This window comes from Aythya ferina (genome assembly GCF_964211825.1).
Source record: "Aythya ferina genome assembly, chromosome: 8".
Taxonomy (NCBI): domain Eukaryota; kingdom Metazoa; phylum Chordata; class Aves; order Anseriformes; family Anatidae; genus Aythya; species Aythya ferina.
The window spans coordinates 7,401,541-7,420,884 of NC_140304.1; the positions used below are offsets into that span (position 1 = coordinate 7,401,541).

A 19,344-nucleotide genomic window follows, 5' to 3' on the forward strand; every position below is an offset into this window, starting at 1 on the left:
TTATTGTCCAACACGCGAAGCTGCTTCAAAACACGGATTTTCCATCCCATTTCTGTGGCAGCAATTAGCTATTTGCGGACGCGCACCCGAAGCGGCCCGGGGGCAGCGCCCGCCGCGGCCCCGTCAGGCGGGGGCAGGCGGGGCGCCGGGCGCCTGCGCGCTGCGGGCGCGGGGCCCGTTCCCAGCGTGCCGCGCGGCGCGCATGTGCGGCGCGGGGCCGGGCGCTGCTCATCCCATTGTGGAGCGGCCGCGGCGGCGGCGCTGAGCGGAGGCGGCGGCGGGAGCCGTAAGTGCGGCCCGGGCCGGGGGCCGGGGCCGGGAGCCGGGAGCCGGGCGCCGAGCGGCGGCCATGGGCCCGCGGGGCGGCTGCCGGGCCGCGGCGGGAGCCGGGCGCTGAGCGGCGGCGGGCGGCGGGCGGGCGGCGGGTCCCGCAGCCCCCTCAGGGCCGCGCCTCCCCCCCCCCCCCCCTCCCCGGGCCGCCTGGGCGGGGGATGAAACTCGGCGGCGGCTTCCTCGGAGGAGGAGGAGGAGGAGGCAGGAGGGCGGCGGCCGCCATGGAGCCCGCCTTCCCCCCCGGCATGGTGATGTTCAACCACCGCCTGCCCCCGGTCACCAGCTTCACCCGGGCGGCCGCGCCCCCCCCGCAGTGCGCGCTGCCGCCCGCCGCCCCCTCCGCCCCCGAGCCCCCCCCGGCGCCGCCCGCCGCCCCCCAGGACGGGGCGTTCAAGAAGGAGCCGGCCGGGGCTTTCCCCTCGGCGCCCGCCCCCGCGGCGCAGAGGAGCCCCTGGGGCTTCCTGCAGTCCCTGGTGAGCATCAAGCAGGAGAAGCCCAGCGAGCAGGAGGAGGACGAGCAGCAGCAGCAGCAGCAGGCGCAGCAGCAGCACCACCACTACGGGGGGCTCTTCGGGGCGGCGGGGGACGAGAGGCCCCCTGGGCTGGGGGGCAGCGGGGAAGGGAGCGGCCAGAGCGTGATTCAGGACCTCAGCCTCCTGCACCACCTGCACCAGCATCCCCACCGAGACCTGTTACTGAGTGGCAGAGGCGAGGGCGCCCCTGGGAGCTCGGGTGAGCCAAAGCACGATACCCAGGTCAAGAAGGCAAAGAGGCCAAAGCCAGAAACTCAGGGAATCAAAGCCAAGCGGAAGCCGAGCGCTTCATCCAAACCCCCCCTGGTGGGAGATGCGGAAGGTGCCATCGCGTCCCCAAGTCAGAAACCTCACGTCTGCGAACACTGCAGCGCTGCCTTCAGGAGCTCCTACCACTTGCGCAGACACGTGCTCATTCACACCGGGGAGAGGCCTTTCCAGTGCAGCCAGTGCAGCATGGGCTTCATCCAGAAGTACCTGCTGCAGAGACACGAGAAGATCCACAGTCGGGAGAAGCCCTTCGGGTGCGACCAGTGTAGCATGAAGTTCATCCAGAAGTACCACATGGAAAGACACAAGAGGACGCATAGTGGAGAAAAGCCATACAAATGTGACACTTGCCAGCAGTATTTCTCAAGGACTGATAGACTCTTGAAGCACAGAAGAACGTGTGGTGAAGCCATAGGGAAAGCAGGTGCTGGAATGGAGCCCGGATCGTCGAATAGCATGGGTAGCTTGGCTGCGTTGTCTCAGGGAAATACAAGTTCCTCAAGGAGAAAAAGTAAAACAAAAAGTATATCCACTGAAAACAAAGGAAACAAGTGTAGCAGCAAAGTAACGGAGTCTCAAGTTACAAGTAATGTGGCCATGCCAAATTATGCAGTTGATATTCCTATCGTGTCTTCCAGCGGTGGTCTAGCCGGCACGGGCGTCGAAGAGCTTCAGAAAAAGGTGCCAAAACTGGTCTTCAAAAAAGGAAGCAGGAAACAGGCAGACAAAAATTACCTTAATTTTGTATCGCCGCTGCCAGATATTCTGGGGCAAAAACCACTGGCTGGGAAGCAGAGTGGCTCCCTGGGCTCCCTAGTAACCAATACCGGTGTAGAAACTATTGGCCTTCTCCAAAGTACAGGTGGTAAACCAGGTCAAATAAGTAGCAATTACGACGACGCCATGCAGTTTTCAAAGAAAAGAAGATACTTGCAAACTGCAAGCGGTAACAGTGCCTTCTCGATCAATGTCGGACACATGACTTCCCAGCAGTCCGTCATCCAGTCTGCAGGTGTTAGCGTTATGGATAATGAAGCTCCGTTATCTCTCATTGATTCAGCATCCTTAAACAGCGAAATAAAGTCTTGCCATGACAAGTCTGGGATCCCCGATGAAGTTTTACAGAGCCTTTTGGACCAGTACTCTCACAAATCAGAAGGCCAGAAGGAAGATCCTTTCAGTATAACTGAGCAGCGGGTGGACTTGCACAGCTCCGGAGAGCATTCGGAGATGGTCCAGGAAGAAAACCTGAGCCCTAACTCTCAAACAGTTTCAAACGATAAGGCGAGCATGTTGCAAGAATACTCCAAATACCTCCAACAAGCTTTTGAAAGAACAACCAACAGCACTGGTTTTGCTTTTGGACCCAGTTTCCAGTTTGTTAGCTTGTCTTCAACTCTGCATAACCACACTCTGTTTCAAGACAAACAGATTTACACTACATCTCCGCTCGAGTGTGGCTTCAGCCAGTCCGTTACCTCAGTATTGCCAACTGCGTTGCCAAAACCTCCGTTTGGGATGTTGCTTGGATCTCAGCCAGGCTTTTATTTATCTGCTCTGGAGGCTACGCATCAACAGTTGACTCCTTCTCAAGAGCTGGATGATCTCATCGACCCTCAAAAAAACTTAGAGACTTCGTCTAACTACCAGTCAACATCTCAGAAACTGACTGGCCAGAAGGAACAGAAAAACTTAGAATCCTCAACGAGCTTTCAGATCCCATCTCAGGAGTTAGCTAGTCAGATAGATCCTCAGAAGGACATTGAGCCTAGAGCAACCTACCAGATCGAGAACTTTGCACAAGCGTTTGGTTCTCAGTTCAAGTCGGGCAGCAGGGTGCCAATGACTTTTATCACTAACTCTAATGGGGAAGTGGACCATAGAGTAAGGACTTCAGTGTCAGATTTCTCAGGGTATTCAAATATGATGTCTGATGTAAGTGAGCCATGTAGTACACGAGTAAAAACCCCAACCAGCCAGAGTTACAGGTAAGGTCCCGACTGTGACCGGGGCTGTGGGGTCTTCTTAATGTAGTTTTACTTTGACAACACTGCCATTGGAATGTTTCTACACGGTCCTATTACGAATAATGTAACATGCCCTTTCAATGCAACTTTTCATATTTAGTTTATTTTGTTAGTGTGATTTTTTTAGATCTGTTTATTATGGTTTTTAATCAAAAATCAATAGATATGAAATAGTGTTTTTGTTCAAGTGACAACGTTTAGCAATCAAATTTTCAAACATAGGTTGTCAGGGAATAGCCCAAAAGTTTAAAATGCAAAAAAAAAAATAATTAACTTTGTTCATAGGACTAAGGTTTATTCTAATTGCTTTACTCTCAGGAAAGTGTAACGAAGCATGGGAATTCTATGCACCACTAGTGTATTGGAACTTCCGATTTACAGATAGCGACAAATATATCTCAAACTTTTTTGAGGAAGGGATCTACGACATTTCAAATTGCTGTCTCTTATGCCTGGGCAGATCTGAAAGAATTTTGCTACCTAAATCTTGTTGCTTTTAAAGTACTCCTGTTCTTCCAGGTGATGCTCATTCCAGACAGGCGGAGCAAATATTCTTGGATCTGTACTGAGAGCCCGGAACGGTAGCTTTAATATGAATAATAATGTCCCCAGAACTCCTGTGTAAGACTGTAATTCCGTAAAGAGATTCTGTTGACACAAACCATGAGAACAAAGTGCGTGCATCTGGTTCATGTCACTAGAACCCCGACTTGAAGCTAAAGTCGTATTCTAGATACGCTCTTGGGATACATTATTTATTTTACATGGTTCAAAAGAAGTCGGTCTCTTGCTCTTCCCCCTTTCCACATTCTTTTAATGTATAAGGTTCCCGTTCTTTTGTTGTGCTCCCAGTTCCTCTGGACTTGATTTGTGTTTTTTTTTTTTTTTTTTTTTTTCTTAATTTACACCTTTTCCATCCCCTTCTTGCCTACTCTCTCTCTCACCCCCAACTTAATAGCTAGCATTTCAAAAAAATGTACATTCCGGAAAGTGCATATCTCACTGTGTACTTTCTGATGTCTCATGGCATCAGGTAACCAACAGTAAACACCCACGCGTTTTTAGAATTCTGTCGAGGTTTCCATGTACAATAAGAAATAATCTACTCCCAACTGTACATATGAAGGCCCCGATCCTGCATCAGGATCAGCTCACATGGACCCCTGTGCCCTGCAGTGTTACCGGTGGTGTCGCTGGAGCTCTTTACGGATCCAGGGGTTTGCAGCAGTTTATCATTGCAGGCTTAGGGCCTAAGGCTGCAATTCCATCAAAGGTTTCTGGTGATGGCGTCAACTACGAGAGTAGAACTTGAGCGGCTTCTCAATATCAACAGAACTTTTCTTTGGAATTATTGCCTTACTTTATGTATATTTTGTGGTACATTATTTATTATATGTGAATCCTGATTAATGCCTGTGGAGCCACGGAAACCTGCTAGAAATACTGGTGGCCATTCAAAGCTGCTGAAAGGCAGTGGCACTGCTCTAAACCACTTTTTTGCAAATGTATTTTTTAATTAGTTTTTTAATGTAATTTTGGTGACGTTTATGCTGATGGTTTTTTATGTACTCTTGGTGATGTTTCAGTCTTAACGTACTTTTCTGGTGTCAGGAAAGTACCAGTGGTTGTTTGCAGTCTTATTGTGTAATCAGCCTATTACAGGCTTCCATGTATAATAAAGTTATTAACATTGTGCAAGTGTAAAACACTTCTGTTATGAAAGTGGTGTATTATTAAAGGAATTGTTACAAAAGTCCTTGGTAATTTCTCCCATTGTCCCTCACCACTAAAATTTGAAACCTGAGCCCACTTGTAACCTCTTTTACTAGGTGAACTTTTTTTTCTTACTAATCTAGAATTTGTTCAGAAAATCCATGTAACTCCATAAACCTTTTCTTTATACTTGATTATGTATCTCACCCTATTTCAGTTGAAAAAGGTGAACAACAGTTGTTCTCTATACGCAGATCCCAGCCTGGTTTTGGGGATGAAATAGCCCATAACCACCGTTGGCTTTTTCAGTACCTTTTCTCTTGTTTTACAGAGGTTATAATTTACTTTCTTTATATTGTGTGTAGTAGAAGTTGCATATGTATTGTTCTGGCTGTTTGCTTTAACTTAATACTAATAAAACCCATTATTCACAAAATCATAAAGATATCACTTCTATTATCCAGTCACACTTGTAAGAGCCTAGTAGGGAAATGTTAAGAGGTGAAATTTTGAGAAGGAGTAATGTGATTTACTGGCACGTTTTCAGCTCGTCTTTTTCCTTCAATTTCTTTTTGGGTCATGTAATCTGAATGCACTGTTCTAGAAATCAGGGCCCTGTTTCATACCTTGAGTCTCCAAGGGGAAAAAAAATAACAAATTCCCTTAAGTTAAACTGTTCACACGACCTCAGCTTTTTAAATATGTCTTTTTTATATAAGATTTTGGTTAAAAATAATAATAAAAAAAAAACAACAACCATGTATTGTTAACTTCAAAGACATTTTGTAATTGCTGAAAATTCGGAATGACGCATATATAATACAATTTTGTTCAAAGTAAAGATTTTAGAAAGTCTTCTATCTGTTTTTCCTCTTTTCTGTGCTAACTTTTACCTTCTAAGGAAAGCCTAGTAAAAATAGTAGTACTGCAGAATACCAAAAAGCATATTAATTAGTATGAAGATGGTTTGCAGCCGTTTCCTTAAGCTGTGTTTTTCTTCAACGTTGCGTGTGATTGTAAGAGTAGCAGCGCTGAAAGTCTCAGAGTGGTTGCAGAGTGCTGAAGAAAAGAAGATTGCAGTTTGAGTCAAGGCAGCGATGTGGCCAGAAGAAAAATCACCGGTATGCTGAGAAGTACTGCTGTATGACAACTAAGGATGAAAATCTTCCCAAGTAAATATAAAGTAATACTAAATGTAGAAGATATTCAGATAGGTGCTAGGAATAATTTTGGAAGATCTGAAAGGGAAAATTACTGGAATTTTGTATGTTCTCTCCTTATGTTAGCAGTTGTTCAAAAAAAGAAATGCAAGTAGACTTTTTCCTAATTTGGTATGGAGTTCAAATTTATTTTTCTTCAGGTTAGCTAAAGGGTGTGGTAAAATGATGTGGTAGAAATTAAGTATGGTGTTACATGCTAGATAGTAAAAACTGTAGTTAGTAGTAACATCATAACATGGACAGGGAGGACAAAAAGAAAGCAAAATGGCCTTTGTAACTTTTCACTTCAGTACCTGGTTAAATTTTCTTGTTCAAGAGATTGTGGGAGGGAATGATAACTTGTTTCCTATCACTAACACAGGGGATATAAGAATTGATACGTGTGATGATATGATAGAAACTTGTAGATAAAGTGATTCATTTCGTACTATAGTAGCTCACATTACGTGTTTTTGCTTGGGCCAAGCACATCATGGTACTGTGAATTGTGAATGTGTTTCAGTATGCTCCAAGACACTAAAATTACATGGCTAACATGCCTGCAGATAAGCTAGAAGAGCTGGCTAAAATTTGCAGTAGTTCTCAAATTAGCCAGATCAGATGCAGACTTTGTGGGTAGTGGGCGAAATTTTTAGAACAAGAAATTGGTGGAATAAAAGGGGATTGAAAAATGGGAAAACGTGGTGGGATACTACAATTTCAGGTTTGTGTACTAGAAAAAAGGCAGCCCCATGCATCATGGAAACCTTGAAGATTTTGTAATAATACTATGTATTCCATTAGTGTTGTTTTGGTTTTGGTCTGGCTGTTTTTTTTTTTTTGTTTTTCTTTCTCTGCCTTAGGTATGTTTGACAACAATGTGTCTGAATGATGCCTCTGCTTTTCTTTCCCACTGACTAGAAATCAGTATTGTGCATGTGAAGTCACAGGTGCAACTCTGGAGATGTTCCTTATGCCTGAGAAGATACATGTGCAAATGCTTAAGCTGCTAGAGTTCTCTCTCTTTTTTTTTTTTTTTTTTTAATGTATTATGTGTTGAAAGGAGTCTGGTCACTTTAAAATGGAAGATCCTGTTTTCAGCCCTTTCTGACTACTGACTTTAACCATTTGGTCTGGAATTTTCCAGGCTTAGTCTGTCTCACGCTCCACGCACTGTCTTTCTCACCCTATCTTCTGCATATGTTTCCGGAAACAAAATTAAGGAAGAAAACTTGCTTGTTCCACTGGCCTTTTCACCCCTTTTTTTAAAAACAAATGAGTACACCCCCCCTGCACCCCCACCCCGTTAGCAACATCCATGTTGGAGGTTGGGCTTAGGGACACCCAACCAACCTAGACTCCTTTGAGTCACCGACTGTTCTTGAAAACACGATTACATTTACTTAAAACTCTTTGGAAACGCATTTACAGTCAGATACTTAAAAGTTGGGTGGCTACATCTCTGAAGGTGACCCCTCCTGCATAACAGATGGGACCATTACAATTATTGGCTACATTAGTTCAAATAGTGTCTGTGTGCCCTGTCTTGGGGCATATGTTGCACATTTCCGCATAGTGAACTTTGTTTTCTGGCTTACATAACTGTAGTCTTCACTTTTAATGTTCTTCTGAAGTGATTTTTGTGCTTGTTTGTTTGTACAAGCACATAAGAAAATAAAGCCTAGTATTTTGTGTAGTATTTGGAACCCAGGGTATAACCTCTTCACTGAGTTAATAGCTATGAAATACTAATACAATTTATCTATGTTGTTCAAAACACGTTTCTTGTCCCCTTTTTCACTGGCAGCTAAAACCCATTTGTTTTTAGCATTCTTTCCTAACACAGGGAGACATCACAAAAGAACAATTTTTTTTTTCATATCCCCATACCAATAATTTAATTATATATATATATATTTTATAGACACTGATGCTTAAAATTTACTTTTTGATGCCCAGTTTGTTTGACACCTATGACCTGAAGGGATAGGTAGTGGAATTTTATTTCTTTGACATTGATTGGAGGTGAATTCCTTCTGTAAGGCCCCTGCTGTTTCAAACCCTGTGTAGAGATAGATTGAGGAATAGTTACCAGCTTAGTAAATGTGGAGTAGCTGAATGTCTAGAATCAAGTAGAAGCTATAGGACAGAGTCATGGGGGAGTTTTAATTCTCTACGGTGATGTTCAGAAGCCTAAATCTGTTCTTTCCCTTCTGTTGTATTCACTGTAAATCCAGCATCCAGGGAAACCAGGTTCTGTAGAGAGCAGCCTCGTGAAACACAGTCCTGCTTCATTCTCGGAGAGTTGTCATCCTATTTGTTGTGGATATAAACAGCAACAGAGAGTTGCTGGGAAAAAATACGTTGCCATCATGTAATCAGTCTGTCAATAATGCAAATACAAGATGGGGTGAATTGAGGATTAATGAAAGATTTAGTGCTGGTATTTTTTAATTTCTAATGCTTGATTTATAATCTTGATAGTAATGTAAATTTATCTATATAGCATGCTACTGCGTTTACATCCTGGTATGTTTTAATGTTTTGTTTTTATTTCTAGTGGATTTTGCAATTTTAAAACTGAAGGCTATCCTAAGTAATGTTATGAAAGTACACCTGAAAGATGCTTGTATATTTAAGATGCTTTGTATATTTGATGTTAAATTTAATAAAGTGTTGTATGGCCAGACTAAAAAATGAAAGAAGAACTAACTTAACTATACATTTCTGTAATTATTTTAATATACTTTAACTTACCTTAAAATGTTTTTTAAATTGTCTCTTTAGTGCTACAAATATCAAAACATTCTGTGAACTAACGAGGCATGAAATGGTTATTATGCAGGAGCTGCAGCATGTGCCAGATATTCTGCAGTAGTGCATGTGCTACCTTCAATGCTAAAAACCTGCTAAAGGTAGGTTATTGCCATTCAGAATTTTCCAGTGTTGTTGTTTGCAAAATAACTGTACTTTGCCCTTTTTGCAAAAAAAGATTTCATTTTGATGTTGCTCAAAGGCTAGAAGACAGATTATTTTTAATCCCTTAATTTCTCTTCACAGCGTGTACTTCTCTGCTCTGTCCTCACTGCATAGGAGGCTAGAGTCTTGACTGGATCCCGATGTGCCTGGGTGCTGGCATAAGGCCAGAAACTGTATTGTCAGTGGTAAGGATAGTTCAGACTGATCAAAGATCCTGAGTATTTTTTTTCTGGAGGGGGAAAAAGTCTCAAAGATGGGAGGTTGTTCCCTGAGATGAGTGGACATAAAAGCAGACAAAGACCTGTTTTGAAGAGTAGTCTTTACAAAGAAGTCCATATGCAACTTGAGTGACAAGGATTTGAATCACTTTAATTTGTTTTCCCGTAATAGGAAAATATATAGGTGTGTAGTAAAACATCTCGCATATTCTGCTAAGGAACTTTAATGTAGCATGGGTAAAATATGCCTATGGATATTAGTATCTATTAAATGAAATGGTTCTCTACGATGAAAAGTGGGTTAACTTTAAAAGTGCTTGGTCATACTGGAAAATTAGACCAATAAGGAATAGCTTATGCAACTGAAGAGGGCAGTTATTTTGTATTAGTTAACTGTCTACCTGGAATGTGGTCAGGTTATATGGAATAACACGTTCAGTAGGATCTTGTGGCCCTGTGTTCTAAGGGGCAAGCAGTCATGTAATCTCAGTAGAGAGAACATGGCTTTGCACTTGCAGCTTGTCTGTGGTCAGTAATGATGCTCAAGTGTAACAATGCAGCAAGCTCTGTTTCTTATTTATTTATTTATTTTTAATACTTATTTTATTTTCAAAGACCTGCCATTTCCAATTACTGGTTTGCTTTCTGAAAACGAAAAGCAGAAATCTGTGCAAGTCTGTTATCTTGGGTCTGGCCAACTTCAGTCCAAAGGATTATTCAGAAAATCAATGAAAGTGTGTTACTAAAAATATTTAAGCTGTGTAGCTTAAGAAACTTGTCAACTTTTATAAGGTTGGTCAAATTACATCATGAAACAGTTTGTTTAATTGGTCTGTGAAACCTTGTAACTAGGCGTGGTAATACTTGGTGATTTAAGTGTAGAGTTAAATCTGTATGAAAGGTGTGGGTGATTTAAAAGTGTATTTCCTGAGCATTCATAGTTAAAACTTCTTTCTAGTTTTACTTCTATCATAGTCTTATTTGATATTACTCTAAGGAGATGAAGTCTAAACCAATTTCTCAACCTGAGAGATGTTGGATTTTGGAGAGATTTTAATCCATTTTGAGTAGGTATGCTGAATTTGATTGTTTATTTACTTTGGAGTCTGGAGATGCACTCTAGGGTAAAAGTAGTTTCATATTTTGTTTTACGTGATTCTGGAAATCATCCTTCACAAATAGCATCTTAAGAGTGGATGGCAAATGAAGTAAGACAGTTGGTAACTAAAATCATCAGTTTTACTGTTTTTACCACCATATTCTGATGCTTGCATGTTTTGTTCTTCTCACAATGAAGCTAAATGAAAACCTCTGAGAAAGAGTTCCTTCTAATGTAGCATAATGAAGTCTTTAAATGGGTACAGTTGTAGGTCATCATGAATAGGAATGCAGTGACCTTTGTCTTGACAATGAAGCTGGCACAAGCTTCTCAAAGAGCTGTTCTTTTTTTTTTTTTATTATTATTTCTCCGCCAGAAAGGACACAAATAAAACAGAGGATCCCCCCTCTCCCATCAGTGAACAAAATCAAAAGATTAGAAAATGTATTGTAAATTGTTAGCTTGCAAAATCTAGAAATAACATGGAGTTCTTTCTCTAAATATACATATTGTTACAGGAATGATGTGCAAGGAGGTGGGAAAGAAAGGAAAGTAGATGGACTGTATGCCTCATAAAGAGCCTTCTGGTTTCTTATATTGTGTAACGTCCTGATTTGATTTTAGATGCATGACAATGAGATATTCAAACTTACCAGTATGATCTTATAATTCGGAGTCTAGAAAAATAACAAATCTTTGTCATTTGTTTTCCATTTAGTTTGGTGTGTATCGGCAGGCTTGTAGTGCACTGCATTGAAATATGAGGAAGGCTCAAATTTCTTGGTGGCACATATAAAAAAGCAGCGTATTTTGCAGAAGGCACATAAAAGCTGTGGCTGTTTGCTGTTGGGGAGGCCCTGTTGCTCCACCCAACTTTTGGAGTCATTTTTGAATTGCAGTGCTCAGCAATGTTCTTTAACCGTAGAGAATCACCTGTCATTCTTAAATAATGACACTACCTGCTCATTTAGGATTTTCTCAAGGTTTCAGCAATGTCGATCTGAATTGTGCGGTCTCTTGTAAAGGCAAGGCCTGTTTGGGAGAGCGAACTCTGAAGTGAGCAGTGAAGATAATGAATGGAGATATTTTTGTAAAAGTCTTATCTATAGAACTGCTTCTCTATGACCAGATATTTATTTATTTACCCTTTAAAGGGGAAAAAATTGGTTGTTGGACTCTTTCTTTTAGTCAAGGACCTGGCTACGTGTTAATGTGACGAGCAGGTTGTTTCCTTGGTCATCATGGACGCTCCTCCCACAGGACCACGGCCTGGGCAAGTAGGTGGATTGGGTGCTTTGATGATTGTGAGTGTGCCTCTTTAGCAGTAGGCTTTTTCAGGGTGTAAAAAAAATAAAATAAAAGTTTAGAATGTGCATGTTATTTCAGAGCTATGTGAACTTAACAGATAAAACAGCAGTTACCATTTAATATTGTCTTTAAATGTTTTCTGGGTAAACACACAGAACATATCTAACGCACAGTGAGAACTGAAAATGTGTCAGATCAAAAGATATGTAGAATAGTACATTAACAGTCAGTTGGAAAAATGTAGGTAATGTTCTCTCCCGTGGAAACGAAAAGGCTTTAAAAAGCCTTATAAAGCTTATTTGATAAGCTAGAACCTGCTTAATTTTATATTGGAGCCTTTTATTTTTTGTAATTCCACATCGAATTCTCTGGGGGTCGAGAAGTGAAAACGATGATTATATTTCTCCTAGGGGAAGAATTTTGCTAAGGAGTGTGAGGTAAATTCTTGGTGAAAATCAAGTGCTATGCAGTTTATCCGCATGCTAGCAAAGCTGTGGTAAACCACTTATTTCTATTTTTTTTTTTTTATTTTTTAACCTTGGTGTACTAGTAGAAACAGAAAGCACCCTGCCTGGCCTTTTGCCTGTGCTGGGGGAGGCCTGTATGAGCGGCAGGCTCAGAGCACAGCGAACAGAGGCAGCTTCTGGGCGCTTTGGGAGCCCTCAGAGGCACCTCTGCTGCAGATAGGTGGGGCTGAGGTAAGGATAGCTCTAGCAGCTTCTAACAAACTGTCAGCTGTCCTTGATTAAAGAGTGCCTGCAGCCTTTGTTCTACCTGGCCCCTAATTGGGCAGGATCAAGCACTTTTAGTGTGCAGTTACTGAGGACCTGTGCCACCAGGTGAAAGAGCTGTGGCAGGAGTCAGCAGGCTGCATTGGAGAAGATGAGAAAGAGATTGACTTTATCTTCTCTGAGACTCTGCAGCTTCAAATATTGTTCAGCATCTTGATTTAATGATCTGGAAGGTGGGTCAGGGTGTACCCTCAGCAAGTTTGCAGATGATACAGTACTGGGAGGAGTGGCTGATAGGCCAAAGGGTTGTGCTGACATTCAAAGTGAACAAAGTGCTGAGTCCTGCGTCTGGGAAGGAGTACTCCCAGGCACCAGTATGTGCTGGGGGCCAACTGGCTGGGAGGTGGCTGTACTGATAAGGACTTCGGGGTGCTGGTGGACACCTAGCTAGCCATGAGCCAGCAGCATGCCTGTGTGGCAAAAGAGGCCAACAGTGTCATGGGCTGTGTTCAGAAGAGTGCTTCCCACGTGTCAAGGGAGACATCCTCCTACTCTACTTGACACCGGTGAAGCTATGCCTGCTGTACTGTGTCCAGTTCTGGGTTACCCAGTACAAGAGAGAAAGTTGGGTGCCAGGGCCATGAAGATGGAGTATTTCATATTAAGAAAGGATGAGAAAACTGGGGCTGTTCAATCTGGAGAAGGCGAGGCTCAGGGATCTCATCACTTGTACTTTATGGGTAGGAATGAAGGTGAGGGAGCCAGACTCTCCTCAGTAGTGCCTACTGACAAGACATGAGACGATGGACACAAAACCCATGAAATTCCATCTGATCACAAGAAAATAATTATTTTACCATGAGGGCTCTTAAACAGGAGTAAGTTGCTCAGAGGATTTGTGAGGTCTATGTATGTGGAGATATTTAAATCCTGACTAGACACGGTCCTGGGTAGCCTGCAGATGAAGCAGAGGGTTTGGACAAGCTGACCTGAAGAGGTCCTTTCCAACAGCAACAATTATGTGAATCTCTTCAGTTTTGTTTAATCATTGGTCAGTGCTAAACAGGAATGTCAGATTTATGCTGAGAGGACGCTATTTGTTCACAGGATGTATTACAATAGGGTGTCTGAAAGCACGTTGTTTAATGGAACAAATGTGCTAGACGGTTCTAGACATTGCCTGGAATCCTATCTCCATGCAGCACTGAGCAGTTAAATGTTGTTTCTGATTTCTAGCTTGGAACTTGTCTGCTTTAAACTGTAGGTATTTTCCGTGACAAGCTGCCTTAGTCTGTTATTAATGGTTAAGAAGAAAATATATTGAAAGTATTTTGAAATAAAATCATGTTTATTTGTTTATATTTTACTAACTTTCATTCTTTCCTTTTTTCTTAACTGTAATAAGTTACAATAAGGAAATGTCTATCTGACATCTTTTTATATAATTTGGGACATTCTAATTGCTTTTTTCCTCTTCTCCCTCAAAGTTAGCTTAAATGGCCTGGTTTGAAACTGCTCTTGTTCTGAGCTCATGCAGCCGAAAAGAAAAAAGCACAGCCGAGAGAATGCAGCTTCTGTTTTTGGTTCAGACTTTAACTTGAAATCTGTCTTCTAGGGAAAGGCAGGCATAGAGTGTTATCTTATCAGTGTGTTGATAAGTTGTAACAGTGTTGGGCTGTTTCAGGCATTACTGTTAGCTGTTGTTCTGGTCACAGGCTCAGTTGTTGCAAAAGATTGTCTTGACTGGTTGAGCCAGATTTCTTTTTTTTGGGGGGAAAAAAAGCAAAGTGTTTTTTTTTTTTTTTTTAAAAAAAAAAAAGTGAAAAGGATAGGTACTAAAAATGTATACAGGGAATGGATAACACCAGAAATGTTTTGTATTCCAGATGTTTCTCAAGGCTTAATCAAAGCTGGATATTATGGTGATGTCATGTGGGTCTAGTGTTGGTGGGTCTGATCTGTCTGTTTCTCATGGTCAGGGCAGTGTTGCTAAATGATGCTATAGTGAGTCCTGGGATTTCATGTGGTGATAGTTATCACTTATAATGGGAAGTTTAATATCTTTCAGACATCTATTGTAGGACTAGTTTTAAGTAATGGCCTCTGAGGTTAGCATTTTTTAATTTAATTTTTTTGGCAAACTACCTATAGATATGTAATTTCCTTGTCCTACACTTATTTCGTTTGTTAGACTTGATTTCATCACAGTCCTTGGGTTTTATCACTGGGTGGTGGTTGGACTAACTCAGTATTTCTTTTTTAACTTTTCTGGCTTATGCTTTTCTTGGTTTATGCTTACAGATGTAGCTTTTTAATGCATTTAAATGTTTTTCAGTGCATACTGTGTGTGTTTAGTTTGTAGAGTACATATAATATAAATGCAGTGAAAATTTCTGTGAAAATCCCTGGTTTGCATAGATGTTGCAATGGGAAGATGTTATCTCTTTTTTAAAGGGGAAGTACTGGACTAATGTTCCACTAACGTGTTAGAAGATACTATCTTCTCTGAGATGCACTGCTAAATTATAGCTGAACAGTGTAATTATTGATTTTTATCAAGCTTTTTGTTCTAGTAAGGTGTAAAGCTAGAGCCATCCCCTTTACTGTGTGCAGCAGACTGCAGTTACTGAATTTAGGGAATTTGTCAGAAAATATTTCACAACTATCTTCAGGACTAATTTATGACTTCAAGTTGTAATCTTGATATTCTTGTACTTTTCTTGCTTTTGTATTTATTATTTTATATTTTTAAGATAGCAAGCTGAGAAAATGGGCAAAATGACACATGGTTGAATTTCTATGGATGTTCTTCTAGTTGAGCACTACGATAGCAGCTGATTGTCACCCTCAATGGAGCAGCACCAGTGGAGAAAACATCTGTTGTTTTCATGAGTAGGTGCACACATCTTAATAATGGTGTATTTGGTTATTTTCATTTTTGTTGTGAGCCAGAACACAGTAACTTGATCAGACTCGTGTTATCTCAAACTTGATCCTTGTTCCTTCTGCCTTATTCCACTTCTGCTTCTCAGTGCAGTTCTTAACATCTCAGTAAGCAAACGCAGCAGTCGTACCATTCATGTCTCCCTGCTCTACAAATGTTTGTCTTTCTTCTCTTTTAGCTCCCACTTCTCTAATTCCATATTCTGTGTTCCCATCTTTTTCAGTCCTATTCTTGTTATTTCTGTTCCTGAGTTCCTTGCCTAACCAGTTTCCGCATCCAGCTGCATGTTCTGTTCTTCCTTCCTGCTCCAGTTTCACCAGACTCCTTATCCCAGGTGCTATTTTTTTTTGTCTGTGCATGGACTTTTTCCTCTGTACGAGAGCCAGAGGACTGGTACTTGTGTGCAGCTTGGATGTTTTGCAGGCTCACAAAGAGTGTAAGAGAGCGTTTCCCTGCTCTCACACTTGTTTGATAAAAACTCTCTTAATTGATGCTGTCACAGGGGAGTCCAGCTGTCCCTTGTCTGCTTGTTCCCACTTCCATATCATCCCCTTGTTTGAGCTTGACCAGGGTTAATGAACTTGGGGAATTATTATTATTATTTTTTTAAGCCATAGGCTTTTTTCCACTTCTCTGTTTAGTAGGTAGCTTCACAAACACTTGAGACATCATGAGTTATGTGGGGATGGAAATGTGCTCTTGTTGGAAAGAGTGGAACTGGCAAGACTAGCCTGTGTCAATTTCCCTGTGCGTGAAAGTGGCACACTATTTTTGATACTTGCTGCTGTCATAGTATAGAACTGTTGTAACTGGCCTTTATGTGGTTAGTTTGGTTTTGACAGGAGGGGGAGGCATGTATGCTAGTATATTAGAGGAGCAGGGCAAACTACAGTTTTTCAGAAATTAATATACTGTGCGTAAATGTGGATAGATTTTCTTGAAAAAAAGCAGTGTACTGCTGACACAAATAATACTTTTCTATTGAGACACAGTTGTCTTTGAGAGTACCAGAGCTTTTCAAAGAGGGAAAAAAAACACACTTCTTTTTTGGTGTAGTTGATATAAGTTATTTTTTATTAACATTCTTCTTAGAAAAAAGCAAGGCTTTCTGAATAAGCCTTGTATATATTCATAATATGTGTGCATGCACAAGAAGAATCGAACTGTGTCAAATATGGTTGATGATAATGTCAGCTTGAGTGCTCAGCTTTGCAATCACTAGCTACTGGCAGCGAGATCTTGAAAGGCTTTGAGGTAACATTTCTGCTAACATGTAGGCAATCTATATGCTGTTAATTACAGTAAATTTTATCAGTTGAAATAATAATAAAAACAGTGAAGATAGACTGGACTTCTTACAACTCCCATTGAAGCATCAGGAATTGCATTGCCTCGGGCAGTGAGGCAGATACATATGTGACCAGATACAATAGCCAGTTTATTTCATGTGGCAACTTCTATGTTCCTATAGATGAGCTATTGCTGTGAATTATCCAGTTATAATTCTGTAGTCCATCAGAATCTATGTCTTTTCAATGCTATTTAATTGAGTGAGCTGCACTATAAACAAGTTGTATGGTTATGTTACTTGGAAGTATGGAAGTCCCAGAAGGACATGACTTGCAGGTTCTGTTGCCTCTCCAAAATGTTCTTTTTTTTTTTTTTTTTTTTAATGCAGTGAAGAATTTTAGCAGGTTATTTCATTTGAGTAAACATGTAAACATTTGACTTTTCTAATCATCTGTGTGTAAAGGAAATACCGAATTAATTCCTGCCAGCCTCTTCACGAAAACAACTGGAGCCGTATGGAAGACATGTAGAAAAGGGATCTTCACCATCTAATAGTACCTGCAGCCAGAAACTAGTTTAGGCATGCATGTCAAATTGATAGTACTGCACAGATGAAGCATTCTTTAACTACAGGGAATATTGAACAATAGTTTTGAGAAGTGTAACTGCCCTAATAATTAATTTAAAGAGAAAAATTGCATCAATTGTATTTTAGAGGTAATTTTTAAACCATTTTTTTTAAAAACCTCAACAAGCTTTTTTTTTGTTGTTTGTTTTTTTTGACTTAAACCAGATGATATTTAGTTTAAGTTGAGGAGTTACCTATTTTAAGCTAAATTAAAATAACCTTCTCAAACTGCAGATTGAGTATAGGAAAGATGTTATTTAGTTTGGTTTAAAAGTTTATCATAAGCTAAAGCGGTGCATCATATACAATCACATTGTAGGAACTTCTCAATATCTTAAGTGCTGTTTTTTTTGACTGGCATAGAGTGAATCACAGAATCTTCTAGATTGGAAGAGATCTCCAACCTCTGACCTAACACTAACCAGTCCTCCACTAAACCATATCCCTAAGCTCTACATCTAAATGTCTTTTAAAGACCTCCAGGGATGGTGACTGAAACGCTTCCCTGGGCAGCCTATTCCAATACTCTTGCTAAGTTATTTTTTTATTCTATTTTTTTTTTTTAATGAAATAAAGCTCTACAGTAATAGTACGAGGGATTTTATTTGTGCTTTTGCACAGTCAGTGGTCTTGTGTTCTGAGGCTATATTTTGAATGGGCTTTGGCACACAATTATGGAAAGAAGACAGTTTGCCTTCTGCAGCACTTGTTTACTTCATCTTTCCAGGAAAAACAAAACAGACAATTTTTCGCAAAAATCGTATCCTTCATCCAATTCTTCATGGCCTATCCAAATACTCATCCATGACCTATCCAAATACTGTGCGTGGGGGACAGTGAGTGGGACATGGCTAGTGATTTTTTGTGCCAAACTTTTTTCCTTTATCCTTTTTTTTTTTTTAAATTAGTTGAATTGCTGGTTATTTTCTTCTGTTGTACTCCACCTAGAACTCAGGTCTAGTCCTCTGACGTAGTTTCTATGCTTTTAGAGAGGAGTTTCCTCTTCCATGCGTTCATCTCCTTCCATGTCTTTCCATTAGTACTTTCTCTGATACACTCACTTTAAAGGCAGTTATGTTATTCAAAAGATAAACATGAATAAAGAGATCTCTCTAAATGATATAAACATACGTAACTGTCTATAGTATGCTAGGAAAGGATTATTTCAGTTATAATGCCAATTCTTTCTAAGTGTCTTTTTCCTAAATTCATACAAAGGTGATGAAAAGGCAAAGAATTTCATTTCCAGTTTGACCTTTTCAAAGTTGTTTCACTTGTGTGTGCACAAGTCTTTTGGTTCTGAAAAGAAAACCTGCGCCATCCTCAGTTGTAGAATATAGACCTTTCTTTCCGTGTCTGTATTACTAAAATAAAGAATACTGTGAGTTCTTGTAAAAATACTGCAATTCAAGTGCAGAATGTATACACCCAACCTTTTGTATGTACAGGCTAGGAATGTGCCTATTGTCATATCATCTGAATTACTATGTCACTTCTCTGAATAACCACTGAAACCTTGAAATACTGGGCACCCAAAGGCCATCTGAATTTCACTCTTTACAAGGACATATGCTGTTAGCAGCTTTATTGTTTTAAGGGGATTTCTAAAGGTAATTATGCCACTGAAAAGTAGACACTTTGATTAAAAATAATAATAAAAGAATTCTTACAGGTGCATAATTTTGTAATTTTATTGGACTTTCCAGAAGTCCATCTGATTGCTTTATCAGATCCTAATTATGTTATGTGTATACATAAGCATTGTCAATATTGTTATTCAAAAGTCTCTAAGAGTCTTCTATTTTAAAATGCCTATAGGTTGTATAACTGGTAAGGAATGGAGAATGTACAAGCAGCATTAGTGAATCTCAAATCAAGCTTATCTGGCAGTTTTCTTGCCTCAAAAATCTGATTTCCTTTACAAGACTTCATTAAGAAGCTTCATTTTTTATTTTCAGTTTGAATTTTTTTATGATTATCTTCATTAATGTAGCAGTGCAATATTTAGGATTGCAAATATCATGTTATTTAAATGAAACAGCTTTCAGTGAAATTACATTACCTTACTGTTA

At 40.5% G+C, this 19,344-nt stretch overlaps 1 protein-coding gene across 1 annotated transcript; it reads left to right on the forward strand.

Moving 5' to 3' along the window:
• The first annotated feature begins 252 nt into the window (after window positions 1-252).
• On the forward strand, window positions 253-5,734 carry ZNF281 (zinc finger protein 281). Its single transcript, XM_084526968.1, has one exon. The coding sequence runs from the start codon at window positions 492-494 to the stop codon at window positions 3,126-3,128; it is 2,637 nt and encodes an 878-aa protein (XP_084383094.1). The 5' UTR covers window positions 253-491; the 3' UTR covers window positions 3,129-5,734.
• Window positions 5,735-19,344: the final 13,610 nt, after the last annotated feature.